The 24,312-nt window shown below is 44.0% G+C and overlaps 2 protein-coding genes across 3 annotated transcripts in view; one reads left to right on the top strand and one right to left on the bottom strand.

The window, feature by feature from the left end:
* Positions 1-24,312, bottom strand: part of RCN2 (reticulocalbin 2) — an 810,887-nt gene that overhangs the window by 715,118 nt on the left and 71,457 nt on the right. The gene's annotated exons all lie outside the window — the stretch shown is intronic.
* TSPAN3 (tetraspanin 3) lies at positions 1,714-23,473 on the top strand. Of its 2 annotated transcripts, none has more exons than XM_083630811.1 (7): positions 1,714-1,900; positions 15,014-15,205; positions 15,614-15,688; positions 17,060-17,161; positions 17,752-17,904; positions 18,680-18,763; positions 22,587-23,473. In XM_083630811.1, exons 1-7 carry the CDS (start codon positions 1,838-1,840, stop codon positions 22,677-22,679), a joined length of 762 nt encoding a protein of 253 aa, XP_083486937.1. In that variant the 5' UTR covers positions 1,714-1,837; the 3' UTR covers positions 22,680-23,473. The 2 variants fall into 2 exon arrangements, with proteins under 2 accessions (XP_083486937.1, XP_083486938.1); XM_083630812.1 differs by having other exon boundaries at positions 1,718-1,900; positions 22,102-23,473.

Consider the following 24,312-nt stretch of genomic DNA (forward strand, 5'->3'; position numbering starts at 1 on the left):
TAGTTTTGTAAAAAGAAAAAACTGGAGTTAGTTCCTTTATGGGCCGGAGAAACTTGAACAACTTCCTTTTTAAAATGAACTTCACAAGCACTATTTATCATCCTGCTGTTCCCCTTTTTAATCGACCTTGTTTTTGTGGTGAACCACCGTACGAGTTTGAACCCTTCTAAGCCAAGAAAAATGAGGCAGAGCAGCAGAAAGACCAAATCAGTTCCTGACTGTGCCTATATTTAGTCTGCCCAAGATAATCTGGGACAAAGCTAACCAGAAACAGCAAACTTGATTGAGATGGGGAAATTTTTAGGTATTTCTAGCCCTGTTCATTTGGGGCTAGTTTAGATTAATGGGCTAGTGAGTTGATGGGATAAGAAGTTCTAAGATGGTAAACCCCACCAGGTCAGTTAATCCAAAAGTGGGTTGGGGATACTCTTGGGGCTCAGAGATGCTAGACCATGGGTAGGCAAACTAAGGCCCGGGGGCCGGATCCGGCCCAATCGCCTTCTAAATCCAGCCCGCGGATGGTCCGGGAATTAGTGTGTTTTTATGAGTAGAATGTGTGCTTTTATTTAAAATGCATTTCTGGGTTATTTGTGAGGCATAGGAATTCGTTCATTCCCCCCCCCCCAAATATAGTCCAGACCCCCACAAGGTCTGATGGACAGTGGACCGGCCACCTGCTGAAAAAGTTTGCTGACCCGTGGTAGACAATGAGCAAAAAGGCTCATGACAAACTACATGCATTAGTTGCAGACATTACGATTTCACCCTTGCTTTAGGCACAAATTGGTAGTGTGTTCAGGAAATACAAGTGGTGCCTACCTACATCAAAATGTTGCGGTATGGACCACTCCTGTATAGGGCAGCCAGCCAGTCATACCCTTTTCCAGGATACTCCATTGCACAGAAATACCATTTTCTCCCCTGCAGCTCCTGTGGCCTCAGCATCTTGCCTAAAGCTTTTTTGTTATTCTGTACACCTAGGGGCTTCCCCAACCCTAAGCAGACCTCCCTCCTGTGACTAGACAGTGTGTGCCTTTTGTCGGTTTTTTGCCACATCAGGAAGAGAATGAGAGAATGAGTTCGGTATGACTTTGGAGGCATTCCATAAAGGCCTAAAAAAAACACCCGAAAGCAAAACACTTTCCCATGGAAACTTCCACAGGTCCCATGTAATTGAACTTGACCTGTCAATCAATAGCTGGGCTGCAAGTGTCAGGACGTTGCCCGTAATAATAGTAGTAATAATAATAATACTATTTATTTATGCCCCGCCCATCTGGCTGGGTTTCCCAGCCCCTCTGGGCGGCTCCCAACAGAATATTAAAAACCCAATAAAACATCCGTCCTTAAAACCTTCCCTCAAGAGGGCTGCCTTCAGATGCCTCTAAACGTCAGCTAGTTGTTTCTTTCCTTGACGCTCCCCAGGGCGGGCGCCACCACCGAGGATCCAGGGGGTGCAGGGCGACCCCTCGGGGAAGACAACGCAGGCGGAAGGCGGCCAGAGATGCTTCTGCCCGGCGGGGAGGCCGGGGCGAGACAGGATCAGGCCAGCGAAGGCCTTCCTCGGGCGGCTCCGGCCGGGACGCGCGTGCGCAGACGCCCTGCAGGCCGGCGGCCATCTTAGAGGCCCTTCCGCCGCTGAGCGCGTCCTCCGGCATCACGTGACGCGGGCGGCGCCATCTTAAGCCTCGGCGAGCCTCGCCCTCCTCGCCGCCGCCATGGCGTCACAAAGGGGCGGAGCCACGTGGCGCAGGGCGGCGGAGGGAGCCCAGTCGGGAGCGCCGAGGAAGAAGAGGCGGCGGCGGCGGCGGAGGAGGAGGAGGCGAAGGCGCCGGCCATGGGGCAGTGCGGGATCACGTCCTCCAAGACCGTCCTCGTCTTCCTCAACCTCATCTTCTGGGTGAGGCGCCGCGCGAGGGGGGAGGGCCCCGCCCGCTCCCCGCCCGCTCCCCGCCCGCTCCCCGCCCTGCTCAGACACGCATATAAACTACACGTGTGGACGCTGCACACGCGGGGCAGACCCGCCCAGGCCTGAATGGCGAGGGATCCCCGGGGGACGCGGCTCTTCCTCGCCCGGACTCCGGTCGCGGGAGACGGAGGCGCCTCATCCCGCCAGGGGCGACCGCTGACCGGGGGGGGGGCGCCCCGCCTCGGGGCTCTCCGGTTGGGAAGAGCGGGCCGGGAAAGGCGGGCCCTGAAAGAGCCGCCTGGGACAGCCCCTTCCCTCCGCCGCGTCCTGCCCTCCGGGGCTGGGAGGGATTCGCTGGGCCTCAAATTCTCTTCCCACCGCTTTCGCTCCTTGGAAGAGTGGTTGGGTTAGGGAAAAATCCAAGGCCGCCTCAGCAGGCGGGCCTCGTCAGCCGGGGGCCGGAGGAAGAGGCTTGTGTGGACCCGGCTGAGGTCCCCACTTCATCCTTCGCCATAAGTGGGAGAAGGGAAGATACAGCCCGACGCTCTTCTTGGCGAGTGCAGGAGAGTGTGGGAATGGGTCTGCCCCAAACTAGGACAATGGGCAGGGGTGGCATTTAGGATTAGGTCGGGCACAAAGTGTGCACAATTTTCAAGACTGGCCCTGTGTTCTGTTTACATAAATGGTTTGTGCCAAATTTTTATTCCCCCTCATTTAAATTTATATCCAGCTGAGCTCAGACTTTTTTGGGGGGGGAGGGGCTGTTGTCAATGTTAAGGTGATGTGTGCAGATTAGTAGAACAGCAGTTTAGGAAAAAAATACCTCTAGAAGATGGAGAGATGGGAAGGAAGACATGAGATCAGCATAACCTAACTTAAGGGAATACAATTGAAGAACATGATGGCATGTACAGTATAACCTTCAAGCGCCAGTGGGCTGGAGTTCAAATTACTGTAATGTCAGATTCATTATGCCAGCTGTTTGAAAAAAAGGCTCTGGAATGCGGTAATACTATATTAATAAGCAAAAATAACATTGCTATAAATAGTACTTCTACAGTTCAGTTGTTACCCACTTCTAGTCCTTTCAGTGTTATGTGACATGTTTCTTTGGCAGGTCTCAGTAAGTTTTTCCTGATTTTCTTCTACTTGTTTTGGTATGGCAGTATGAACAGATGCCAATAAAAAAATACAACATTAGGCAGTTTCAAAGTTTTTAGTTTTGTTTACCAAATAAAAGTAAAATAATCATGCTACGTTAGATCACACTCTAGTTAGGACATCAGAAAATTTTCCAGTTCAAAGGAAAAAAATATTGTGCTATTTGTACGAATATATACTCCCTCTCTCTCTCTCTCTCTCTCTCTCTCTCTCTCTCTCTCTCCTGGCCTTACCTGGAGATGCCAGGGATTGAATCTGGGACGCTCTGCATGAAAATTGGGTGCCCTGCCACTGGGCAATGATCCTTCTTCATCAAACGTCCCAGATAAGATTAGGGTACAGTAGTTTGCAGCAGCAGAAATATAGTTGCAGACGGAAACATTTGTGCCACAGCTGTTTTTAGATCATAGAGGTGATTTTGTATACAAGGGAAAAGTAGAATTAAAGAAATACAAGTAAAAAAGTCAAAATAAACCAAGCTATAATTTAAAGACTAGAAAAGTAAGCAAACCAATGTTAGAAACTGGAACAGAAAAGCTATTTGCCTCCTGGAACCTGGGTTACAGGAGCAAAAATAGAATGGCTAGTTGCCATTCCCCCCCCCCCCCCCCAGATGTGGGAGCACTTTCAATGTTTTTGAAACACCTGAACACAATTCATATCAGTGACACATTGTTAATATCACATTTTTAAGAGCAATTCTTAATTGGACGTCGCAAACATAAATGGGGCTCAGCCTCAGCAATAGTGGTCCACCATAAGTATTTGTAAATACTAGGGTGGTGTGTATATATATATGTATGTGTCACACACACACTTAGCCAATTGTGTTCACAATGGAGTCTCTTCAGCATGTAAAAAGGCTTTCTGGGGAGGGAATGCCAGATGCTCAGCCGCAGAAACCTTGCAGCAGGAAATCTCCGCTTGGTTCCAAGGGGGCTTTCCTGAGTCGCCAAAGGTGCCTGGTTGGTTTCGAACACTGAGGCAAATGCAAGGCTTTTTAAAAACAGTGCCTTATAAAAGATTTCAACCAGACCATTGTGTGCTTAGTGCCGAGCAATGTGCTTCTCTAGGATTTTGAAAGATGTATGGGATACAGTGGACACTATTATACGGTGGTCAGCTTTTCTTTTGCGCTGAGATGAGAAGGGATGGCTCATCCATTGTTTCCAAGTTAGTGTTGCTCTGAAGGCAATATTGCTGCTGAACTAGGTGCATTGTTCAGTTCTCTGGGAATTTCAGAAAATCTGTAAGCGAAAGATACAAATAACTTGGCCTGTATCAATTTAGAGCTAGTGGGAAATGTTGCATTTCAAACTACCTGTTGTTGTGTAAAAACATTTGAGTTAAAGCTGTTGTCGATAGGTAATTCTAAGACTCTGGGGAGGCGGAGGCACAGGTGGGCCTGAGCTGCCTTGGAGTAGCAGCTCCGATATTGACAAAAAAGTCACTGTATATTTCAGGAGGGTTTCAGGTATTCAAATCCATTTTTCTCTGCAACTAGGAGAAACTACTGTAGTCTGAAAAATGACAGTGGAAACATGCTAGGTTTTTTTCATCACAGGCAAGGGGAAATTAGGAAATTCATCTGCTATTTTAACTGGAGATGGTGCCTCTTTTATAGACAAGAATTGGAGCTTGTCAAATTAATAGGCAGTAGAGTTTGGTTACGAAAGACAATAGAAAACACTTCCCACAATTCATATGGAATTTATTACCACAGCATGATGGGATGGCTTTAGAAGGCGATTTGACAAATGAGTGGAGGAAGAGAGCACTTTCTGTACTGGAGACAAATGGAACCCCCTTGTTTAGAGGCAGGTGTGCAGGATACAGTTTGCCAGAGGAGGGGTGGGCAAAAGTAAGAAAGGGCAACCGCCTTCATGCCCAGTTTGTGGTTGGCCTCTCTGACAGGACGCTGGACTAGCTAGATACCCTGCTTTGTATGTTCTTCTTAAATTTTCACAGGGGCACATTTAGTACAGAATAGGGACACATTTACTCCCCTAACCCTTGGTCAACCAGTGCATCCTTAGATGTTTTATATCTGTCTCACCATGGTTTAATATGTGTAGCTATTAAGATCTTGCTATTTGACAAATTTGATTTAAGAAATGTAAAAACACACCAGAGCATTACAGAACAGACAGTTGGAAGTTCTTTGCAGATTTAAAAAAATTGTTTTCTTGGCGGCTTTTCTACCATACAGCTCTCAAAGGTGTTGCGTTGTACAGAACAATTGCAGCACATTCCTTAATAGCTTTGCGTGTATACTAGTTTAGCTTGGCTTCTGTCTGGGTTCAGCGTAGTGCTGCAAAGGTGCACCAAATAAGATTGATTAGTACCTGAGCCTATGAATTATTACTAAGATTGAAACTTGAGAACTACAGCTAATGTTCTCTCCTCCTCTTCAAAACTGAACTAGTGTAATGTGAACACCATTTGAGAGCAGTGAGCTCCTAAGGCAGAACAAGTGGCTCACAGTTGCTTAGGCGTGCATCAGTTTCTGTTGACCTGGAGCATGCTGTTTCTCTTGGGATCTTGCTGGGCACCTTTTCTTTCATGGCAGCCTTGAACTGCATGTAACTTCATCTTGGAAGAAGCTTGCTGTGGGCTGCATTGTTCTTACACAGATCAAGGAAGCTGGTAGTGCTGAAGAGCCAGCTCAGGTTACAAAGTGGACAGAAGAGAATGAGGCCATTGTTGTCCTGCTTACCTTTCTTTCCCATTCTTCCCTCCCCCTCCCCCCCATTTCCTCTTGCCACTCATTGGGAGTTTTTTCAATACTAAGCCAGAGGTTTTCAACCTTTTTGAGTTCCTGGCTCCCTTGACCAGCTCCATTTTTTTTGCGGCTCCTCTGTGGAGAAAGCAGTTCTTTAAAGGGCAAAATGCATTTGCAAATGATACCTGTTCCACCTGATTCTGGTAATCTAGGGTCAGAGACTGTATGACTCTGAATACCAGTTCTTGGGACATAATAGCAGAAGAGGGCTTTTGCCTTTATATCCTTCCTATGACATCTGGTTGACTTATTAGTGGAAATGGCACGCTGGACAATGTTCCAGCAGGGCATTTCTGTTTTGTGATGCTTTTTACAAAACAACAACTGCTGTAGTTTTGAACTGGATTTCAGTCAAGAGATGAGAATGGGGCTTGTCTCTTAGTATTGACAACCTTTATATGATGAGAAATGTATTCAGTGTACATGTGTGGACATAATTTGAAGCCCAGGCTGCATCAGTGGTTGCAGTGCCTACAACAGGCATTCCCAAACTGCTTTCCACGAACCATCAGTGGTCAGCAGCTCTATTGACCAGATGCCCCTTAAATCTACGTTACAGACGTCTAGTCACCTTTTTCCCCTTTAAGATTACAAAGCAAAAAATGCTTTTTGTATATTGTTGACGTTAATATATTTTACAATTCAGTCACACATTTTACCAATTACAGTAATCTTTTTTAAAAAAAACACGTGAACTAATACAGTGGTACCTCGGATTGGATACGCTTCAGGTTACATACGCTTCAGGTTACAGACTCGGCTAACCCAGAAATAGTACCTCGGGTTAAGAACTTTGCTTCAGGATGAGAACAGAAATTGTGCTCTGGCGGCGCGGCAGCAGCAGGAGGCCCCATTAGCTAAAGTGGTGCTTCAGGTTAAGAACAATTTCAGGTTAAGGACAGACCTCCAGAAGGAATTAACCACTTAACCCGAGGTACCACTATACACAGTTCACATCAGTGACACATTTGTAATACAGTGGTGCCTCGCAAGACGAAATTAATTCGTTCTGCGAATTTTTTCGTCTAGCGAATTTTTCGTCTTGCGAAGCACAAAATCCCATAGGAATGCATTGAAAATCAATTAATGTGTTCCTATGGTCAAAAAAAGTCCAAACAAAGCCAAATTTGGTACAACAAGAGTTTATTAAGTGCTCTTTAAAGTCACACATACTGTAAAGAGCATTTCAAAATTCAAACCCAGAATTTTTTTTAAAAAAAAGCAGAGTGGCCCAATGGTCACAGAAAATCATAAAAATGCAGAAAAAAACCCACAAGCTTCCAGATTCTTGCAAACCCCTCCCCAACTGTTCCCCCAGCCACCCAGCACACAGAAATTCAAATCCATAATTTTTTAAAAAAAAACAGCAGAGTGGCCCAATGGTCACAGAAAATCATAAAAATGCAGAAAAAAAACACACAAGCTTCCAGATTCTTGCAAACCCCTCCCCAACACCAAGTTCTTGAATTCCAAACACCCCAACCCAAAATCGAAAACCCCCCAAAAAAGTTTTAAAAGCTTAACTTACCAAATGGCTGCAAAAGAAGTTTTGGAAAAGCTTCAAAAATCACCAAAGTCTTTAAAAACCTCAAAAAAGGCTACTATGTACACTGCGTTCTATGAGTTGCTCCTCGAAGTCAAGTCGCAACTGTATTAACGGTGTTAAGAAAAAGGAAACAAACTTGCAAGACGTTTTCGTCTTGCGAAGCAAGCCCATAGGGAAATTCGTCTTGCGAAGCAGCTCATAAAACGGAAAACCCTTTCGTCTAGCGAGTTTTCCGTCTTGCGAGGCATTCGTCTTGCGGGGCACCACTGTATCACATTTGTAATAGTAATTTAATAGCAATTGTTAATTGGACACCACAAAAATAAATGGGGTTCAGCCTCAGCAATAGTGGCCACCCATAAGTATTTGTAAATACTGGGGTGTATGAGTGTAGACAAACACACACACAAACACACAATTTCAATTTCTCTCCTCCCCCTCTCTGGGCCAAATACGTTGTTTCATTTTCAGCAAGTACTGCAGCCACAGTACTATTATATCAAAATTAATAGTCTATTATATCAAAATTCTTGGAAGAACAGGCCTAACAGCACAATCCTAACCATTTATACACAGAAATAGATCCTGCTGCAATCAAAAGGGCTTACTTTCAGGCATATGGAATTGGGATTGCAACCTAATTATTTTTGAATAGCACCTCTCCAGCAACATGCTTATGAACACTCCTTTCACAAGATACCGTTTTTTGCAGGACTGCCTGTACAGCTGAGTCTTCAAAATCTTGATACATTAAAGGTTGGGCATACCTGAGATGCCACAATTACCATGGCAAAATAACTATGTAAATGTTAATGCATTTTGCAGACCTTCCTTTTAATATCCACAATTTGAGAATCTCTTCATTGAAAGATTAATGTTAGCACCATCCTCCCCCTCCCCCTTCATGGAGGCTATATCCTCTCAAGAGTGTTTCCTTGTGTAAATGGGACCCCATTATTAGAGATTCATCTCAATAAAACAACAAGATGTCAGACTTGTGCTACAGTGGCATAAATGAAGCAAACATTCGTAGACTGCAGCCACCTTCATTACCTACTTGATTTGTAAGTTTAAAATTAAAAAGCATGACAATATCCTTGTGTTCTCTCTAACACAACTGTGTTTCAGTGATGCTGTGCATGCATTTTTTCTGAAGAGCAGAAATGCTGTGCTGGGATAGACCCTGTGTGTTCTGCAAGTTTTGCAGCTGTCTTACAAATGGTTCCGTGATCTCCTGGTGAGCCCTTTCTTTTCCTTCTGCACAGTCAATCTAGAAGCAGGCCTCTCTTTCAGATACTTAAGGGAATCTCCATGGACACAAGTATTTGTACTGGCAACTGAATCCCTGCATGTTTAATGAAGGTGCAGCTAAACACTCGCTTGGGATTTCCTCATTCAAACACACTTAACATTGTTACCCTTGAAGAATCATTAATAACTGTGATCAGGTTTGATGGATGGATGAGTGTTTCTGGGCGATGAGTGCAGAGATCAAGTTCTCTCCTGGTAGTTCAGGGACATTGAGTTTTCTGTGAATGGGAGAAAGTAGATACCTTTGCTCAAGCCATAGCCTATGATTGGTAACAATCAAAAGGAATAGTGGTACAGTGGTACCTCGGGTTACAAACACTTCAGGTTACAGATTCCGCTAACCCAGAAGTAGTACCTCAGGTTAAGAACTTTGCCCCAGGATGAGAACAGAATTCGGTCGGCAGCGGGAGGCCCCATTAGCTAAAGTGGTACCTCAGGTTAAGAACGGGTTTCAGGTTAAGAGCGGACCTCCAGAACGAATTAAGTTTGGAACCAGAGGTACCATTGTATTTCAGAGACATGAGTCTTCTCTGTTGGATTGGAAATAATATATTGTGGTATTTTAATTGACTTCAGATTGCCGTTTGACTTCTTAGGAGATAACATGAAAGACTCCCCAAATGTGTGTGACAACTTTGTTTCTAACATCTGCTCTACTTGGAACAGGTATTGCTTTTTTTCTTTAAATAAAAGCCCTTTAATTCTGCATGTTTGATGCCTCATTCGGAAGTTTCCCTGATTTCTGGCCAGTGTGATTACGTGTTTCTTTAAGCTGGTGTGGGACAGAGCAGAACAGTGGTGTGACACTGATTTTGCCATACTGATTTAAAAAAATAAATGCGTTCGAAATGATTTGTACAGACATTCCACAGTTGCATTAACTTGAGTCAAACGCATACTTGACTGGCATTATGACTGTGGCATTTGTTAAACAACTTTGATAGCCATGTATGGACCCAATCTAAAATAGCTGTGGTGGGGCTTTGGCAGGTAGCTCAATGTAGGATTGGACCACCAGTCAATTAGCTGCCTGTTTTGTGGTTGGGAGTTATATAGTCCATGAATCCAATAAATACTCTTCCCATAAGAAGCGACCTTTCCTTTCAATTGTATTATGGGTTGGTTCCCATCTTTAGAATTTCTTCCTCAGAACGGCTTGTCTAGCACCCTTCCTTTTCACATGTTAGCTGTTAGCACTGGGTTAAAATGACTTTCTTTACCTTGGTTTTTATCAACAACAAGGTGCTTTGCTGCTGCTGCTTTGTGGTCCTGGTTTTATTGATACTTGTTTATTTGGTAGTTTTGCTGGATGTTTTGCTTCACTTCAGTTGTAAACGTAACTTGTGAACGAGTTGGATTAAAAAAGCTAGATATGCATGTCTGAATTAAATAAATAAATGCCTTGGGTGTGTGGCTGCTATTGCTGCTGTTCTTGCTTGGGGGCATTAGGAAATAGAGCCCAGCCAAACAGTATTATAAGAGATTGTGTCAACTATTCTAAAACAGATTTGAATGGATTTTACAGTATTTATTTTTTTAAAAGGCTGGTGTACGATATTTGATAAGCCTAGTCGCTTGTTGCTTATTTCTGCTCCTGATGTTAGAATCATAGAATCATAGAATCATAGAGTTGGAAGAGACCACAAGGGCCATCGAGTCCAACCCCCTGCCAAGCAGGAAACACCATCAGAGCACTCCTGACATATGGTTGTCAAGCCTCTGCTTAAAGACCTCCAAAGAAGGAGACTCCACCACACTCCTTGGCAGCAAATTCCACTGTCGAACAGCTCTTACTGTCAGGAAGTTCTTCCTAATGTTTAGGTGGAATCTTCTTTCTTGTAGTTTGGATCCATTGCTCCGTGTCCGCTTCTCTGGAGCAGCAGAAAACAACCTTTCTCCCTCCTCTATGTGACATCCTTTTATATATTTGAACATGGCTATCATATCACCTCTTAACCTCCTCTTCTCCTGGCTAAACATGCCCAGCTCCCTTAGCCGTTCCTCATAAGGCATCGTTTCCAGGCCTTTGACGTTCCAGTTTGTCAGTGTCCTTCTTGAACTGTGGTGCCCAGAACTGGACACAGTACTCCAGGTGAGGTCTGACCAGAGCAGAATACAGTGGCACTATTACTTCCCTTGATCTAGATGCTATACTCCTATTGATGCAGCCCAGAATTGCATTGGCTTTTTTAGCTGCCGCGTCACACTGTTGGCTCATGTCAAGTTTGTGGTCAACCAAGACTCCTAGATCCTTTTCACATGTACTGCTCTCAAGCCAGGTGTCACCCATCTTGTATTTGTGCCTCTCATTTTCTTTTGCCCAAGTGCAATACTTTACATTTCTCCCTGTTAAAATTCATCCTGTTTGTTTGGGCCCAGTTCTCTAATCTGTCAAGGTCGTTTTGAAGTGTGATCCTGTTCTCAGGGGTGTTAGCCACCCCTCCCAGTTTGGTGTCATCTGCAAATTTGATCAGGATGCCCTTGAGTCCATCATCCAAGTCGTTGATAAAGATGTTGAATAAGACTGGGCCCAAGACAGAACCCTGTGGCACCCCACTAGTCACTCTTCTCCAGGATGAAGAGGAACCATTGATGAGCACCCTTTGGGTTTGGTCAGTCAGCCAGTTACAAATCCACTGAGTGGTAGCATAGTCAAGACCGCATTTTACCAGCTTCTTTACAAGAATATCATGGGGCACCTTGTCAAATGCCTTGCTGAAATCAAGGTAGGCTACATCCACTGTGTTCCCTTCATCTACCAGGCTTGTAATTCTGTCAAAAAACGAGATCAGGTTAGTCTGACATGACTTATTTTTCAGAAATCCATGCTGACTATTGGTGATCACAGCATTCCTTTCTAGGTGCTCACAGACTGTTTGCTTAATGATCTGCTCCAGAATCTTCCCTGGTATTGATGTCAGACTGACTGGGCGGTAATTATTTGGGTCCTCTCTTTTCCCCTTTTTGAAAATAGGGACAACATTTGCCCTCCTCCAGTCTGCCGGGACTTCGCCTGTTCTCCAGGAATTCTCAAAGATGACTGCCAGTGGTTCTGAGATCACATCTGCCAGTTCTTTTAATACTCTTGGATGCAGTTCATCTGGCCCTGGAGACTTGAATACCTCTAAACTAGCCAAGTATTCTTGTACTATCTCCTTAGTTATTCTGGGCTGTGTTTCCTCTGCTGAATCATTTGCTCCAAATTCTTCAGGTCGGGCATTGTTTTCTTTATCGGAGAAGACTGGACAGGAGTAGCTACTTTTGCTAAACTTTCATTGAAGTTCAGTATGATTTTGGAATGGTTGTTTGCTTCCATTTTTCAAAAGGCCACACCTGAAATAACCCAAGGGAATCAAAACAGCAGCAAAAAAAGTGGGAAAACAGCACATTACGCTTTTAAATTTTTATTGTGCTGGCAATATTCACAATTCATTTTCAGCTCTGTGATCTTGTTTTATTTATTTTTTTAAAAAAGAGTTCCTAGACATTGTGCTGTTGCGACTGTAACCTAGGCTTCTTCTTAAAACACTTGCTAGACTTCAGAGAACCACAGGCAATTATAGGCTCTTTATGCATTGCTTAATAACCTGTGGCATATGCTGCCATAGAATGTGCCACAGAATAGGCTGGTTTATGTAGGGGGGTTTTAGGAGCACATTAAAGAAGCATGGATACATCAGTAACTATTAACTATGATGGCCAAATGGAACCTCTGAATATTAGACAGGAGGGGAGAGCTGGTTCCTTCATTTTCTGAGTGTCCCAGAAGTGCTGGTTGCTATGAAAAAGGAGGGGGGAGTCGATGCACCCTTTGGGTCAGATTCATCAGGACATCCCTGAGGCAGAGGGAATGAATCACACACCCAAAAGTCCTAATCAATTGAAAATGAAAAGGCAGCCAATAAAAGCACTCCAAAAATATTCACAAAACCAGGCACAGATGCTAATGGACCAGGGAGCCCAAGACAAAAAAGAAGGGAGGGGGAGAGGAGTACAGTGGTACCTCGGGTTAAGTACTTAATTCATTCTGGAGGTCTGTTCTTAACCTGAAACTGTTCTTAACCTGAAGCACCACTTTAGCTAATGGGGCTTCCTGCTGCCGCTGCGCCGCCGCTGCACGATTTCTGTTCTCATCCTGAAGCAAAGTTCTTAACTCGAAGTAATATTTCTGGGTTAGCGGAGTCTGTAACCTGAAGCGTATGTAACCCGAGGTACACTGTATAATTTTATGGAATTCAAACTGTAATACAATAAATACAATTTATAAGAAACAAAAGAAGCAATTTGGGAACCATTTGGAAAAAGAAAAGGGTTGTTTCCAATCCTGATCTTCTGCCTTCTACTTGAAAGTAAATCCCTACAGTTCAGTGGGGTTTCCTCCCAAGTAAAGTGTGCATGGATGGGGACCTCAATGGCTAAAGCTGTGTGTGTGTGTGTGTGTGTGTGTGTGTGTAAGAGAGAGAGAGAGAGAGATTATTAAGGCTAGGGTAAAAGGGCACATATTAGATATCTAAATATTTATCTATACACACACACATGTTGGTATTTGTAAATATTAATTATTCAAATGACTTACGGTTTTGGCCATTTTTACAGGGTCTGAGCCCCATTTACGTTTGTGGTGTCCAATTAAGAATTGCTTTTAAACATGTGATATTAAAAGTGTGTCACTGATGTGAATTGTGAATTAGTTCATGCATTTCAAAAAAACAAATATAAAGTGTTGCTGAACTGTGAAGAAAAGGCAATTAGCCACTTATGTTTTTTGTGGCCATTGCCTAGGTTCCAGGAGCCATGTGGCAAATAACTGTTCTCTCCCAGTTTCTAACACTCCTTTCAGGTAGACAATCCTAGTTGTCCTCAAGAACATAGATTTGGAGACATCCGGCAAAGTTGCTTACACTGAAGCCAGACGTTGCAGGTGACAGCTCTAGTGCTGTAAATTGAAAGCAGCAGATATAATGGAGTTTTTCTAGCACATGTCCTGAAGAATGTTAACTGCTTGATGAATATCCCATGTAGGATCAGACTTGGGACCTATGGTGTGATCCTGTGCAAATTGATTTGTGGAACTTAACCCACTCTATTGAGGCTATATGAGAACACCTCTTTATGTCTATGGAGGTTAGAAAAACATTCACCAGCATTAATGCTGCTGGTGTTGGTGTGGGATGTAATCCACTGGGAGCAGTCAAATACAACATTCCTTGTTTTGCCAGAGTGGACATGCAAGGGAATGTTTGGTCCAGCCAGTTGAAACTTCCTGTTCCTCCTGGCCTGGAGCATCCTTCTTTTCATGCAACTAGTAGGTGGGTGTGACCTTTCCAGACCCGAGAAAAGGCCAAGTCATGCAGCCACCTCTCTCTTTTCCATCTTCCTTTCGTCCTGTGAACTGCCGGACTGCTAACTGCAGTCACTAGGTCAACCCTTATGGGATAAACCTGTTAGTATAAGTTTGTAACTTTAAGCCTAAAGCCTGCCTTCAGGGATCACACTGTGCTTTGCCTGATTGTGAGTAAACTTTCTTTTTGTTAATTATGAATAAGACACTGGTGTCTTTATTCTTTTAGGAGGGATTCAAGGGGTTTTACCAGGAAAATATTAGAACACATTTCAATCTGGACAGGCCAGATCGAATTGCGTATTGTCAAGAAACTCACACAAGTTTGCAACAAGTTTTCTGCTATGTAAAGGAACTTGCTAGCGCAAGTTAGCAAGGATGTTAATAAACAATATATCCTCTCCTGCCACCCTGAACGTTTCAACAGTTGGAAGTGGAAATAATTTTGCGCTATTAGCACAATCAGCAGCTTGAGTTGGAAGTTTGCTGGGTTTGGGCAATGGGGCTTAAATTGGCAATGACCTTCGGTGCAGTCGCAATGAATAATATATAACGTAGCTTTTCTGGTTTCTGGGATTGAGGAATATCAGTTCCTCAAGTTGAGAGGGGAAGGAGTTTCCCATCTGCTAGAAAGTAGGTCGTTAATTGTCAGGGATGTAATGCTTGGCACCTCAGTCCTTAGTGGAAGCTTTGTGTGTGAGGCAATTAATAGCATCTCATGCTGAAGCTCATGCTTAACCAGTAGCTTGGACTAAGTGGTTATGATACAACATTGGATTTGCATAATGCTGCATTTAGTTTGGTATTACTGAGCTACAGCATAACCTGTAAAGAAATCACCCCATAAAATATTTGTATATTTGTTGAGCAGAAGCCTGAAAACCTGTGTGTGTTTGCACAAATACACACAACCCAAGTGTTAGGCTAAAAGGAATTCTGATCTTACCTCCCTTTTTTTTGCAGGCAGCAGCTGGCATTTTGTGCTACGTGGGAGCCTATGTCTTCATCACATACGATGACTACGATCACTTCTTTGAAGATGTTTATACACTCATCCCTGCAGTGGTTATCATAGCAGTGGGGACACTTCTCTTTATCATTGGTTTGATTGGCTGTTGTGCCACGATCCGGGAAAGCCGCTGTGGACTCGCTACAGTAAGTCTGATGTTTGGAAAGGGTTTTCTGTTTGACACACTGGCAAGCGTTTCCTCAGAACTGCCAGTGTGTTTTGGAGCCTAATAGTTGCTGTAAATGCTACCTGTCTTTATCATAAAATAATTGCTTCTTGAAATGCACCATTTGGAATGCTGAGTCAGCTTCCTAAGCTTAGTATACCTTGTCTAAAGAAGCTGTATGCTGAACTTGACCATTTTGATGTTTTTGAAATGGTGTGTTTGCTTCCTCAAATTACCGGTAGAGTTGAGACTCTTTAACACAATGGGTATTGAGTGCATTCACCATTACCGAAGGACTTTATTAGATTATCTGGGTGTAACCTATAAATAGCATAGTTATATCTTCACAAAACTGTAAGTTGCCAACATAACATGTTTTTTCTTGCAGTTTGTGATCATCCTTCTGTTGGTTTTTATCACTGAAGTTGTGGTGGTTGTTCTGGGCTATATCTACAGAGCAAAGGTAGTTGTCTCTTCTTAAGTGCTAAGTATTGTGGTTAACTGTGCTTAGGATTCTGTAGCATTGTATTTCTGATAAATAAAATTGCTGGAGGCTATTGGAATGGAATTATAGATGTAAAAATAAAGTGGGCACATGCTAAGAAAAGTATTTTAAAATTTCAAAGAGATAAAAAGCTAGAGAAAAATAAGGTAGTAAGCAAAGAATTTGGATGACTGTAGCTAACAGAATCCTTCAACCTTGGTGTTATCAGTACCACGCTCTAACCTGCTGAGCTATCCAGGAAGTTACTATTGTATGCCCAGCTGCTATTCTTATGGCATTCTATTCTGCCTTTGTAGAAATTTCTAAAAACAAAAACCCTAGGGTTAACACTGAACTAGACCCACAGAAATTTCACTAATTTCAAAGAGCTGGATGAATTTTAAACAAATGTACAGTATTAAAACGTGTTTTTTAACATCGTACATCATTTGTTGCTTGTTGTTGCCTCAAACTCTTACTGGTCTCTCCAGTTTTTTATGGTCAGATGCTTACTGTTTAATATGTTTGTGTACTGTTTTTTTGTGAGTTTTCAGTTGCGTTTTTGTTTACTGGTATTGTTTGTTATTCTACACCACTTAGAAATTTTTTCAATATTAAGTGTTTATAAATGCTTTTAAGTAAATCATAAAATCATGGAATTGTTCAGTTGAAAGGGACCACCTCAGTTGATAAGCAGATTTCAGTTTTAAAAATTTCCCAAAGCTTTTCCCTTGATTGAGGGAGGGTAGAAGCGAAGGAGACCAGAAAATGCACGAGGGTTGCAGACATACCAGCTTCCGCATTAGAAGGCTGCTGTATGCCTTCACCCCATCCATTAGTCTTCAACCCATCTTTGCCCCATTTGGGGGCCCCACTTAGATCAGGCTTTGACCAAGTAGTGAGAACCAGCCAAGCCAATCAGCTTGAAGCCTTTGCCCTCCAGCTGTTTTGAATTCCATTCAGCCCCCCGCCAGCATGGCTCAATGGACCAGGATGGTCAGAGTTGTAGTTCAAAGCATCTGATCAGACCCAGGTTGGGCAAGGCTGGTAGAGGCCACCATTTCCAAATGGTGAGTCAGAGCAATGCAAGCAAATACAGTTGCTTCCAGCTTGGGTGTTGCATTCAAGGTACAGCAGCCTTGCTCTTCCTATGGCAATAGCCGTCTTGTGAGTGAGAAAAGCCCAAAGTCACCACCTGCCTTGCTTCAGAAGGTGAGGGCCCCCTAAGCGATGCATCAGGGAACTATAACTGTACACACTGATCAATAGACTCATAGAGGGAATGGGGGCTCAGCAGGCCTCTAAATGGGATAACTTTAGAGAAGAACTTGCACTTGTTTGTTTTAATAGGTGGAGGCTGAAGTCGATCACAGTATTAAGAAGGTGTACGACATGTATAATGGAACTAACCCGGATGCTGCGAGCCGTGCCATTGATTATGTGCAGAGGCAGGTGAGAGCCAATGTAAACACTGTCAAGGCAAGCACTGTACTGCTTCCTGAAAAGGGAAGAAGTCCACATTTACAGCTCCTGGCTTGTTGCTTTCTATAAGATAGTATTCCTCTTTTCCCTTCCCAACAATGCTAGGGAGGATGCTGTCAGAAGGGTCTTCTGTTTTAGTTCTTGCAGGCATTTTGCTTTCTGTGCAGAAGGAAATTTTGAGTGTGGAGCAGCATTTCATCACAAGCTCCTGCCTGTAGCCTGATCTGGGGAAGCCCAGGCTTACCGCCTCAGTGAGAACTGGCCTAAGTCTCTGGCCTGGAAGCAGCTGGAGGCACTCTGTGCATGATGTTGCTCACGTAGAAGGATGCAGGTGTATTGTTCACACATGCTTTATGTGCTGAAGTATGTTAGTTGGAAGATACCCAATTGCTGCTCATCTTTTGAGATAGGAGTCTTTCTTTATGAAGTAAGCAGAGGAATCCTGGGACATGCTGCCTCGCCCCACAGACCTTTATGCTTTGCTAAATATGTATCCCTTTTTAGTGAGCACAAATTGATTCACTGAGGGAATTTTTCACCCTTTCTCTCCTTCTTTGTAGCTGCGCTGCTGTGGGATCCACAACTACAGTGACTGGGAGACCACAAACTGGTTCAAAGAAACGAAAAACAACAGTGTCCCTCTCAGCTGCTGTAAAGCCACCAGCAGCAATTGCACAGGAAGTTTGACTCACCCCACAGACCTTTATGCCGAGGTGAATAGCTCTTTTGCTTAAGCTGCAAAATTTGCAAGGAAAAGGAGCCACTCTGTGAGGTAGGCTAGGCTGGGGGTGCACGGGCGGACCTGATGCAAGGCCATCCAGCCAGCAAGGCAGAGGTGGCTCTGAACCTAAATGGTATCATATTTTGTCTGCTATAGCCTGCTGACTATTACATATTGGCTAGCAAATACCTTAATTGGGACCTATGGTTCCATTATAACCTATGAAACCCCCCCATATGCATCTTTTTCTTTTCTCTTGGAAAATTCAGGTATGTGATAACACTTCTGTAAGGGTTTTGCACTGTGTTTTCACCCAAGTGATTTGTATGTGAGTCCTCATACGCTAAAACAAAATGCTATAAAACCCAGGTTATCACAGTGTAGAAAAGGATGACACCAGCAGCGCCATCCTTAAAAGGGTTCCGTGGAGAAGCGCAAGTGCCAAGACTTGCTGTTGCAGGCAGTGCATCTCAGCCCTCTTCTAAGGCAGCAACTGTAAGCAAGGGCTTGAGGACAGCTGTTTGTTTCTTGCCTTTCTGGTTAATGCTTAGAACAGCCAAGGGTTCCCTTTTGCCTGGCAAGAGTACAGAGGACACTGGAGGGCAGAGAGAGCAGTACACACAATCTGCAGTTTTCTAAGCTTCATAAATCTAACAGACGGCAAAGGGTTTGGATTGAGGAGAGGGGTGTCCCAGAATGTAGCATAAGCATTTTAGAAGAGAAATACTACCACTAACAGCACCACTGGCTTGTTCTTTTTCCTTAAGGGATGCGAGGCTTTGGTTGTAAAGAAACTACAAGAGATCATGATGTATGTTATTTGGGCAGCTCTGGCATTTGCTGCCATCCAGGTAAGACTTAAAATATATAACTTTTGATGTGTGTGTTCTCCATCTCCTACAGAGATTTTTACAAAGCTTTCCCATTTTCTCTGTATTGTTCTGACCAGGTTTACCAGGCAAAAAAACCCTCAAATATCATTCTGTCTCCATACATGATGGTTCTTAAATGGCCTCATCTCAATATGGGCATTTCTGGAATTGCCAACACACTGTTTCTTCAAAGACTGGTTAAACAGTTTGTTGAACTAAGCACACAAACATCTGCACAGAACAACTAGTCCTGAAGTATTGACAAAAGTGATATTACACATGGGACTATGCAATGTGCCCTTCCTAAAACTGGATGGTTAAACATCCAGTTCCGGAACAGATTGAAGTATGCCGGCAAACAAAGAGGCTTTGCCTGTTGGCACAGTCCCATCCCTGGTGGGGGCGGGGAGTAAGATGCCAGAAGGATTATTCTCTCACCTATGTCCTTGCCCATCACAAGCTGTTCCAAGAAGCTAGGCAGGGAAAGGGTGTTTGCAGTTGATTCTCCTCCCACCAGGCCTTCCCATGTGGCCTGGTTTTCATTAAACCACATCCATTTGACACCATGTGTGGGAACAGGGAGAATCGGGACCATACCAAGTCTTCATTGCCGAGTCTTCATTTTTCCTTTGCAAGAGATATTCTTTCAAAGATTTTTCTTTGCAGCCTCTGCTTCAGTTCAAGCTGGGCTGCAAAGGAAGAGTTACCTGACATCAGGTAATTGACAAGTGAGCAGCTCCGCCCACACATTCAGATGACCCAGAGGGAGAGTTTTGAATCTGGCTTATCAACCAGATAAGCACTTTCCTTGAGTCCAATTTACCTGGTGGTGGTTCATGCTGAAAAGGCATCAACACAAATCAGAAGTTTGAACCTTGACCCTCTTTGCGATAATTTTAGATGTACCATTTTAGCATGTTATGTTTGAGAGGAAACTGATCTCCAGTGAAATTCTCAGATTTTATAAAAGCTGTAGTCAGGGTGCCAAACACTACTAAATACTTGAGTGTGTTTGAACTTCAAGATCTGCACAGATACACAGATGCTGTACTTTCTTATATTAAAGTGTGCACCGATAATGTAACAACAGAGAGGTGCATCAGAGTCTATGGGAACTGCAAACCCTGGATGACTGCTGAAGTAAGGTCACTCCTGAAAGCTCGGGATACTGCCTTCAAGGCAGGGAACATAGATATATACAGAGGGGCAAGAACAAAGCTCAGGAAAGGCATTAAGGCGGCAAAGCAACAATATAAGCTTAGGGTGGAGAATTGCCTAGCTGATAACGCGAAACAAGTGTGGCAGGGACTGCAGCATCTAACCAACTACAAAGGCAATACGAGGAACACTGTTAAGGCTGATGATTTCTTGGCAGAGGAGCTGAACATCTTTGCCCGCTATGAGGTAAAAAGATCAGGTATCGTAGCTCCTGCCGCCAGCCTACAAACTCTCAGCCACTTATTCTGTATGACCATCAAGTGAAAGCTGCATTGAGGGCGGTGAATCCCAGTAAAGCTGCTGGTGCAGGTGGGGTGCTGGGGATAGTGGTAAAAAACTGTGCCGATTCACTAGCAGGGGTCTTGACAAGGATTTTTAACATCTCTCTGCAAACGGCTTGTGTTCCATCATGTTTGAAAGCAGCCACCATTGTCCCAGTCCCAAAGAAAACAGCAACTAACTGCCTAAATGACTACAGACCTATTGCATTGACACCTGTAGTGATGAAATGCTTCGAGAGATTGGTCCTTCAACACCTTAGGACATGTTTTCCACTGGATTTTGATAAACATCAGTTCACCAATAGGAGAAATAGGTCAACAGATGATGCCATAGCTACAGCCTTTCACCTTGCGGCGAGTCATCTGGAGAGACCGGGGAATTATGTTACAATGTTGTTTATTGATTATAGCTCGGCTTTTAATACCATACATTCTTAACAAAAGGCTGATGGAACTAGACCTTTCTTCTACCATCTGTGACTGGATTGAAGACTTTCTGAGGGATCGTACACAAAACAGTGAGGATTGAGCCTGTTACATCTACCTCCCTGAAGCTCAGCACTGGCACCCCACAGGGATGCGTGCTGAGTCCCTACCTGTAATCGTTGTATACATATGACTGTATTTCATCTGATCCATCCACTGCAATTACTAAGTTTGCAGATGATACTACCATAATTGGTCTAATTACAGGTGGAGATGAATCAGTGTACAGGAGGGAGGTTCAAAAAGTATCTACATGGTACCTAGAGAATAACTTGCACCTAAATATTATCAAGACATAGGAGATGGTGTTGGACTTTCAGAGGAAGAGAGGGGAACTAGCTGCGTTGTATATCGGAGGGTTGTGTGGAGAGAGTCTCTTTCTTTAAATTCCTGGGAGTTTACCTTAGTGAAGACCTCACTTGGAAAAACAATACAACTCAGGTGGTTAGGAAGGCCCAACAGAGACTCTATTTCCTCAGGTTCTTGCGAAAGAACAATGTTAAACAACAATTGATGACCTCCTCCTACTGGTCCACAATAGAAAGTGTCCTCTCATATTATATCACAGTGTGGTACGTTGGCTTGACAGCCACAGACAGAAAGTCTTTATAGAGGGTGGTGAACACAGCACATGATAGCATGGGCTGTCCCCTGAGCTCGCTAGACAATATCGCAAGGGATCGTTGCCTTAGGAGAGCGAGAAAAATTCTCAGGGATGATTCACACCCTGGCCAGCACCTCTATAATCTTCTGCCCTCGGGCAGGAGATATAGAAGTATAATCAGTTGTAAAGGTAAAGGGACCCCTGACCATTAAGTCCAGTTGCAGATGACTCTGGGGTTGCAGCGCTCCTCTCGCTTTACTGGCCGAGGGAGCCGGCGTACAGCTTCCGGGTCATGTGGCCAGCATGACTAAGCCACTTCTGGCGAACCAGAGCAGCGCACGGAAACGCCGTTTACCTTCCCGCCGGAGCGGTACCTATTTATCTACTTGCACTTTGACGTGCTTTCGAACTGCTAGGTTGGCAGGAATAATCAGTCGTACCAACAGGCTAAAAAAAAGTTTCTATCCATGGGCTGTTAGGCTGCTGAATGGAAAATAATATGCTGCAACTGACTTTCGGGGTTGGTGTGTTGTACAACAAGCACACAGAGAGCAAGGAGATTGAGTGTATGGGGGGGAGGCTCAATTAATTTCATTGTACACAGGTTGTACATTGACAATAAAGGTGGTGGTGGTGGTGGTGGTGGTGGTGGTGGTGGTGGTGGTGTTGTTGTTGTTGTTGTTGTTGTTGTTGTTGTTGTTGTTGTTATACTTGAACTTTCCCTACAGAAAACACATGGCAACCAAAGACAGTGCTTTTCCCCATGAGGCCTCACTGAATATCATTTCTCCTGTTGTGAGTCAGGGCACTTGTGTGATTGATAAACATGCCTAGTGTGCCTGTGCCAAGTTCTGCATATGTCAGCCACAGATTTGAACTGTTCCTGCTGAGTACCAGAACCAGATATGCGTGCAGGTTCCTGCATGTGCCAGGTGGCACCCCCCCCCCCTTCAACTCATGGCGGGTTGATTCCTAAAACCTCTGGTGCTAAAGGGAGTTGCAAATAGCAAGCACTTCTGATTCTGAATGAAACACAGAACAAATGAGGGATTGCACAATGGAAAGTAGCTTGAAGGGAGAGGTCTGGCAATACCCTCCTGAAACAGAATGGCTTGAATTGCATCTGTGTGGTGTCTAGGCAGCTTTCAGAAAGCCAATACCTGGTACAAATAATGCTCCTGTGTTCTCAGTTTCCTTCTCCTCTTCTCTGCAGCTGCTGGGTATGCTGTGTGCCTGCATTGTGCTCTGCAGGAGGAGTCGGGACCCTGCTTACGAGTTGCTCATCACAGGAGGAACCTACGCATAGAAGAAGCTGCAAACCTAAGCTTGAACTCCATTTTCTCCACTTCGGAAGGTGGCTTGCCTGAGTCAGCTGCAGCAGTTCCTTTGCTGGCTTTGACTGGGTGAAAGTCCATTTTTCATAAACTGGGACGACAGGCACATTCACTGGTGATGGGCAAAGGCTTGGCTCTTGGTACCTCCATATTACTGTGACCCCCCTACTACCTTAGCCAGCTTTCCACATATCTAGACATCATAGTAACCAAGTAAACACTGAGGCCATTAACTAGGGGAAGAGAGCAGCTTGGCACAAAAGCCAAAGGTAAATTTGGTAAGTTACTGCTAGAAGTTGTACTGATTTGATTCTTGTATGTGGAGTCCTTCCGATCTTCCCTGAGCAATTGGCCAAAGTCTATACGAGGGAAGTCTGGTACCTTAATTTTGCAACACCTTCTTTCCCACCCCGCCCTCCTTTTTGCTGCTTGCCTGTCACCAGTGTTTGTTGAGCATTACGTCAAGTCCAGAACACGACAACATGACTACTAACCAAAATTTTAGAATCACACGAGTGCATCTCTTGACCTTAAATTCAAATGAACAAATCTTCCAAACTTTTAGTGTGTTAAAGTACAGGCTGGCTTTTCAGGAGTATAATGTATGCACTACTGTTCTATAATGAATATTTCATTTTTTCTATGAAAAGGCTGTTGATGTGTTGAGTGAATTGTTATCATAGAGTAGCAAAATAGTATGTGAAAGTGAAATGTAAATAGGAAACCTGATTAAATAAATTGTCTGTACATCCCTCTCCAAACTAAATCATGCTTAACTATTTTTTATCAATGCCTCACTCTTAAGATATTTATGCTTTTCGTTTATGTAAAAGATGGGGCAACTTGTACCTGTGGGGATAATATCCAAAGCCCCCCGGATCCTGCCAGCTCAAACCTCCCTCCCCCTGCAGCCTCTGGGGAAGAGGGGTGGGCTGCTCTGCTTTGTGCTCTGCTCCACCCCCCAGTGCTCCCCTCAGCCACATCCTCCACCAGCGTGTGGCCCCTGGACAGGTTCCCCTGAGGGAACGCGGCTGTGGATAGAAAGAAACTCCTCATCTCTGATGTGTAACCATAATTAAGCATTTGTAACAGACTGGTGGTGCTTTTTGGGGTGTTCGACACAACACTCTATCTGGCTGCAGCAAACAGGCTGTGGTCTATCAATCCTTCACCTTTCCACATTTTTTCAGTCCAAATATTATGGTAGCATAAGTTTTCATAGGCCAGAGCCTACTTCAGCCTGAAGTGTTACCTCCGATTGGCAGGTGCCTCTCTCTTTTTAGAGGGGTGTAGAGCATGGGGGTTGCTATTGCAAAGTGAGGCCCAGGAGCTACAGGCAAGTAAACACAGTCAACTGAAAAGGGCAGAAGATTGCAGGGCTAGTGACCCACTTCCAGCTCTGAAATGAATAGGCAAAACAAGAACTCTTCTAGTCCCTACCAGACTCCATTTAGCCCCAGAACGGATAAGGATGGTGTCTTCATAAGAATTCTAATTCTGCAGCTTCTTTCTGGAGTCCCACTTTTGATACTTTCCAGCGAAAGCATAGCAACTTCCAATTCTGTTACTGAATGTCCAACAAGACTGAAATGCTCCCACTATTTT

This window comes from Podarcis filfolensis (assembly GCF_964270895.1).
Source record: "Podarcis filfolensis genome assembly, chromosome: 9".
NCBI lineage: Eukaryota > Metazoa > Chordata > Lepidosauria > Squamata > Lacertidae > Podarcis > Podarcis filfolensis.

Excerpts from the sequence above, each read along its gene's own strand:
- TSPAN3 (XM_083630811.1), top strand. The coding sequence starts at position 1,838 with ATGGGGCAGTGCGGGATCACGTCCTCCAAGACCGTCCTCGTCTTCCTC. Across the intron at positions 17,162-17,751 it reads TTGATTATGTGCAGAGGCAG|CTGCGCTGCTGTGGGATCCA; the intron begins GTGAGAGCCAAT and ends CCTTCTTTGTAG. Across the intron at positions 18,764-22,586 it reads TGGCATTTGCTGCCATCCAG|CTGCTGGGTATGCTGTGTGC; the intron begins GTAAGACTTAAA and ends TCTTCTCTGCAG.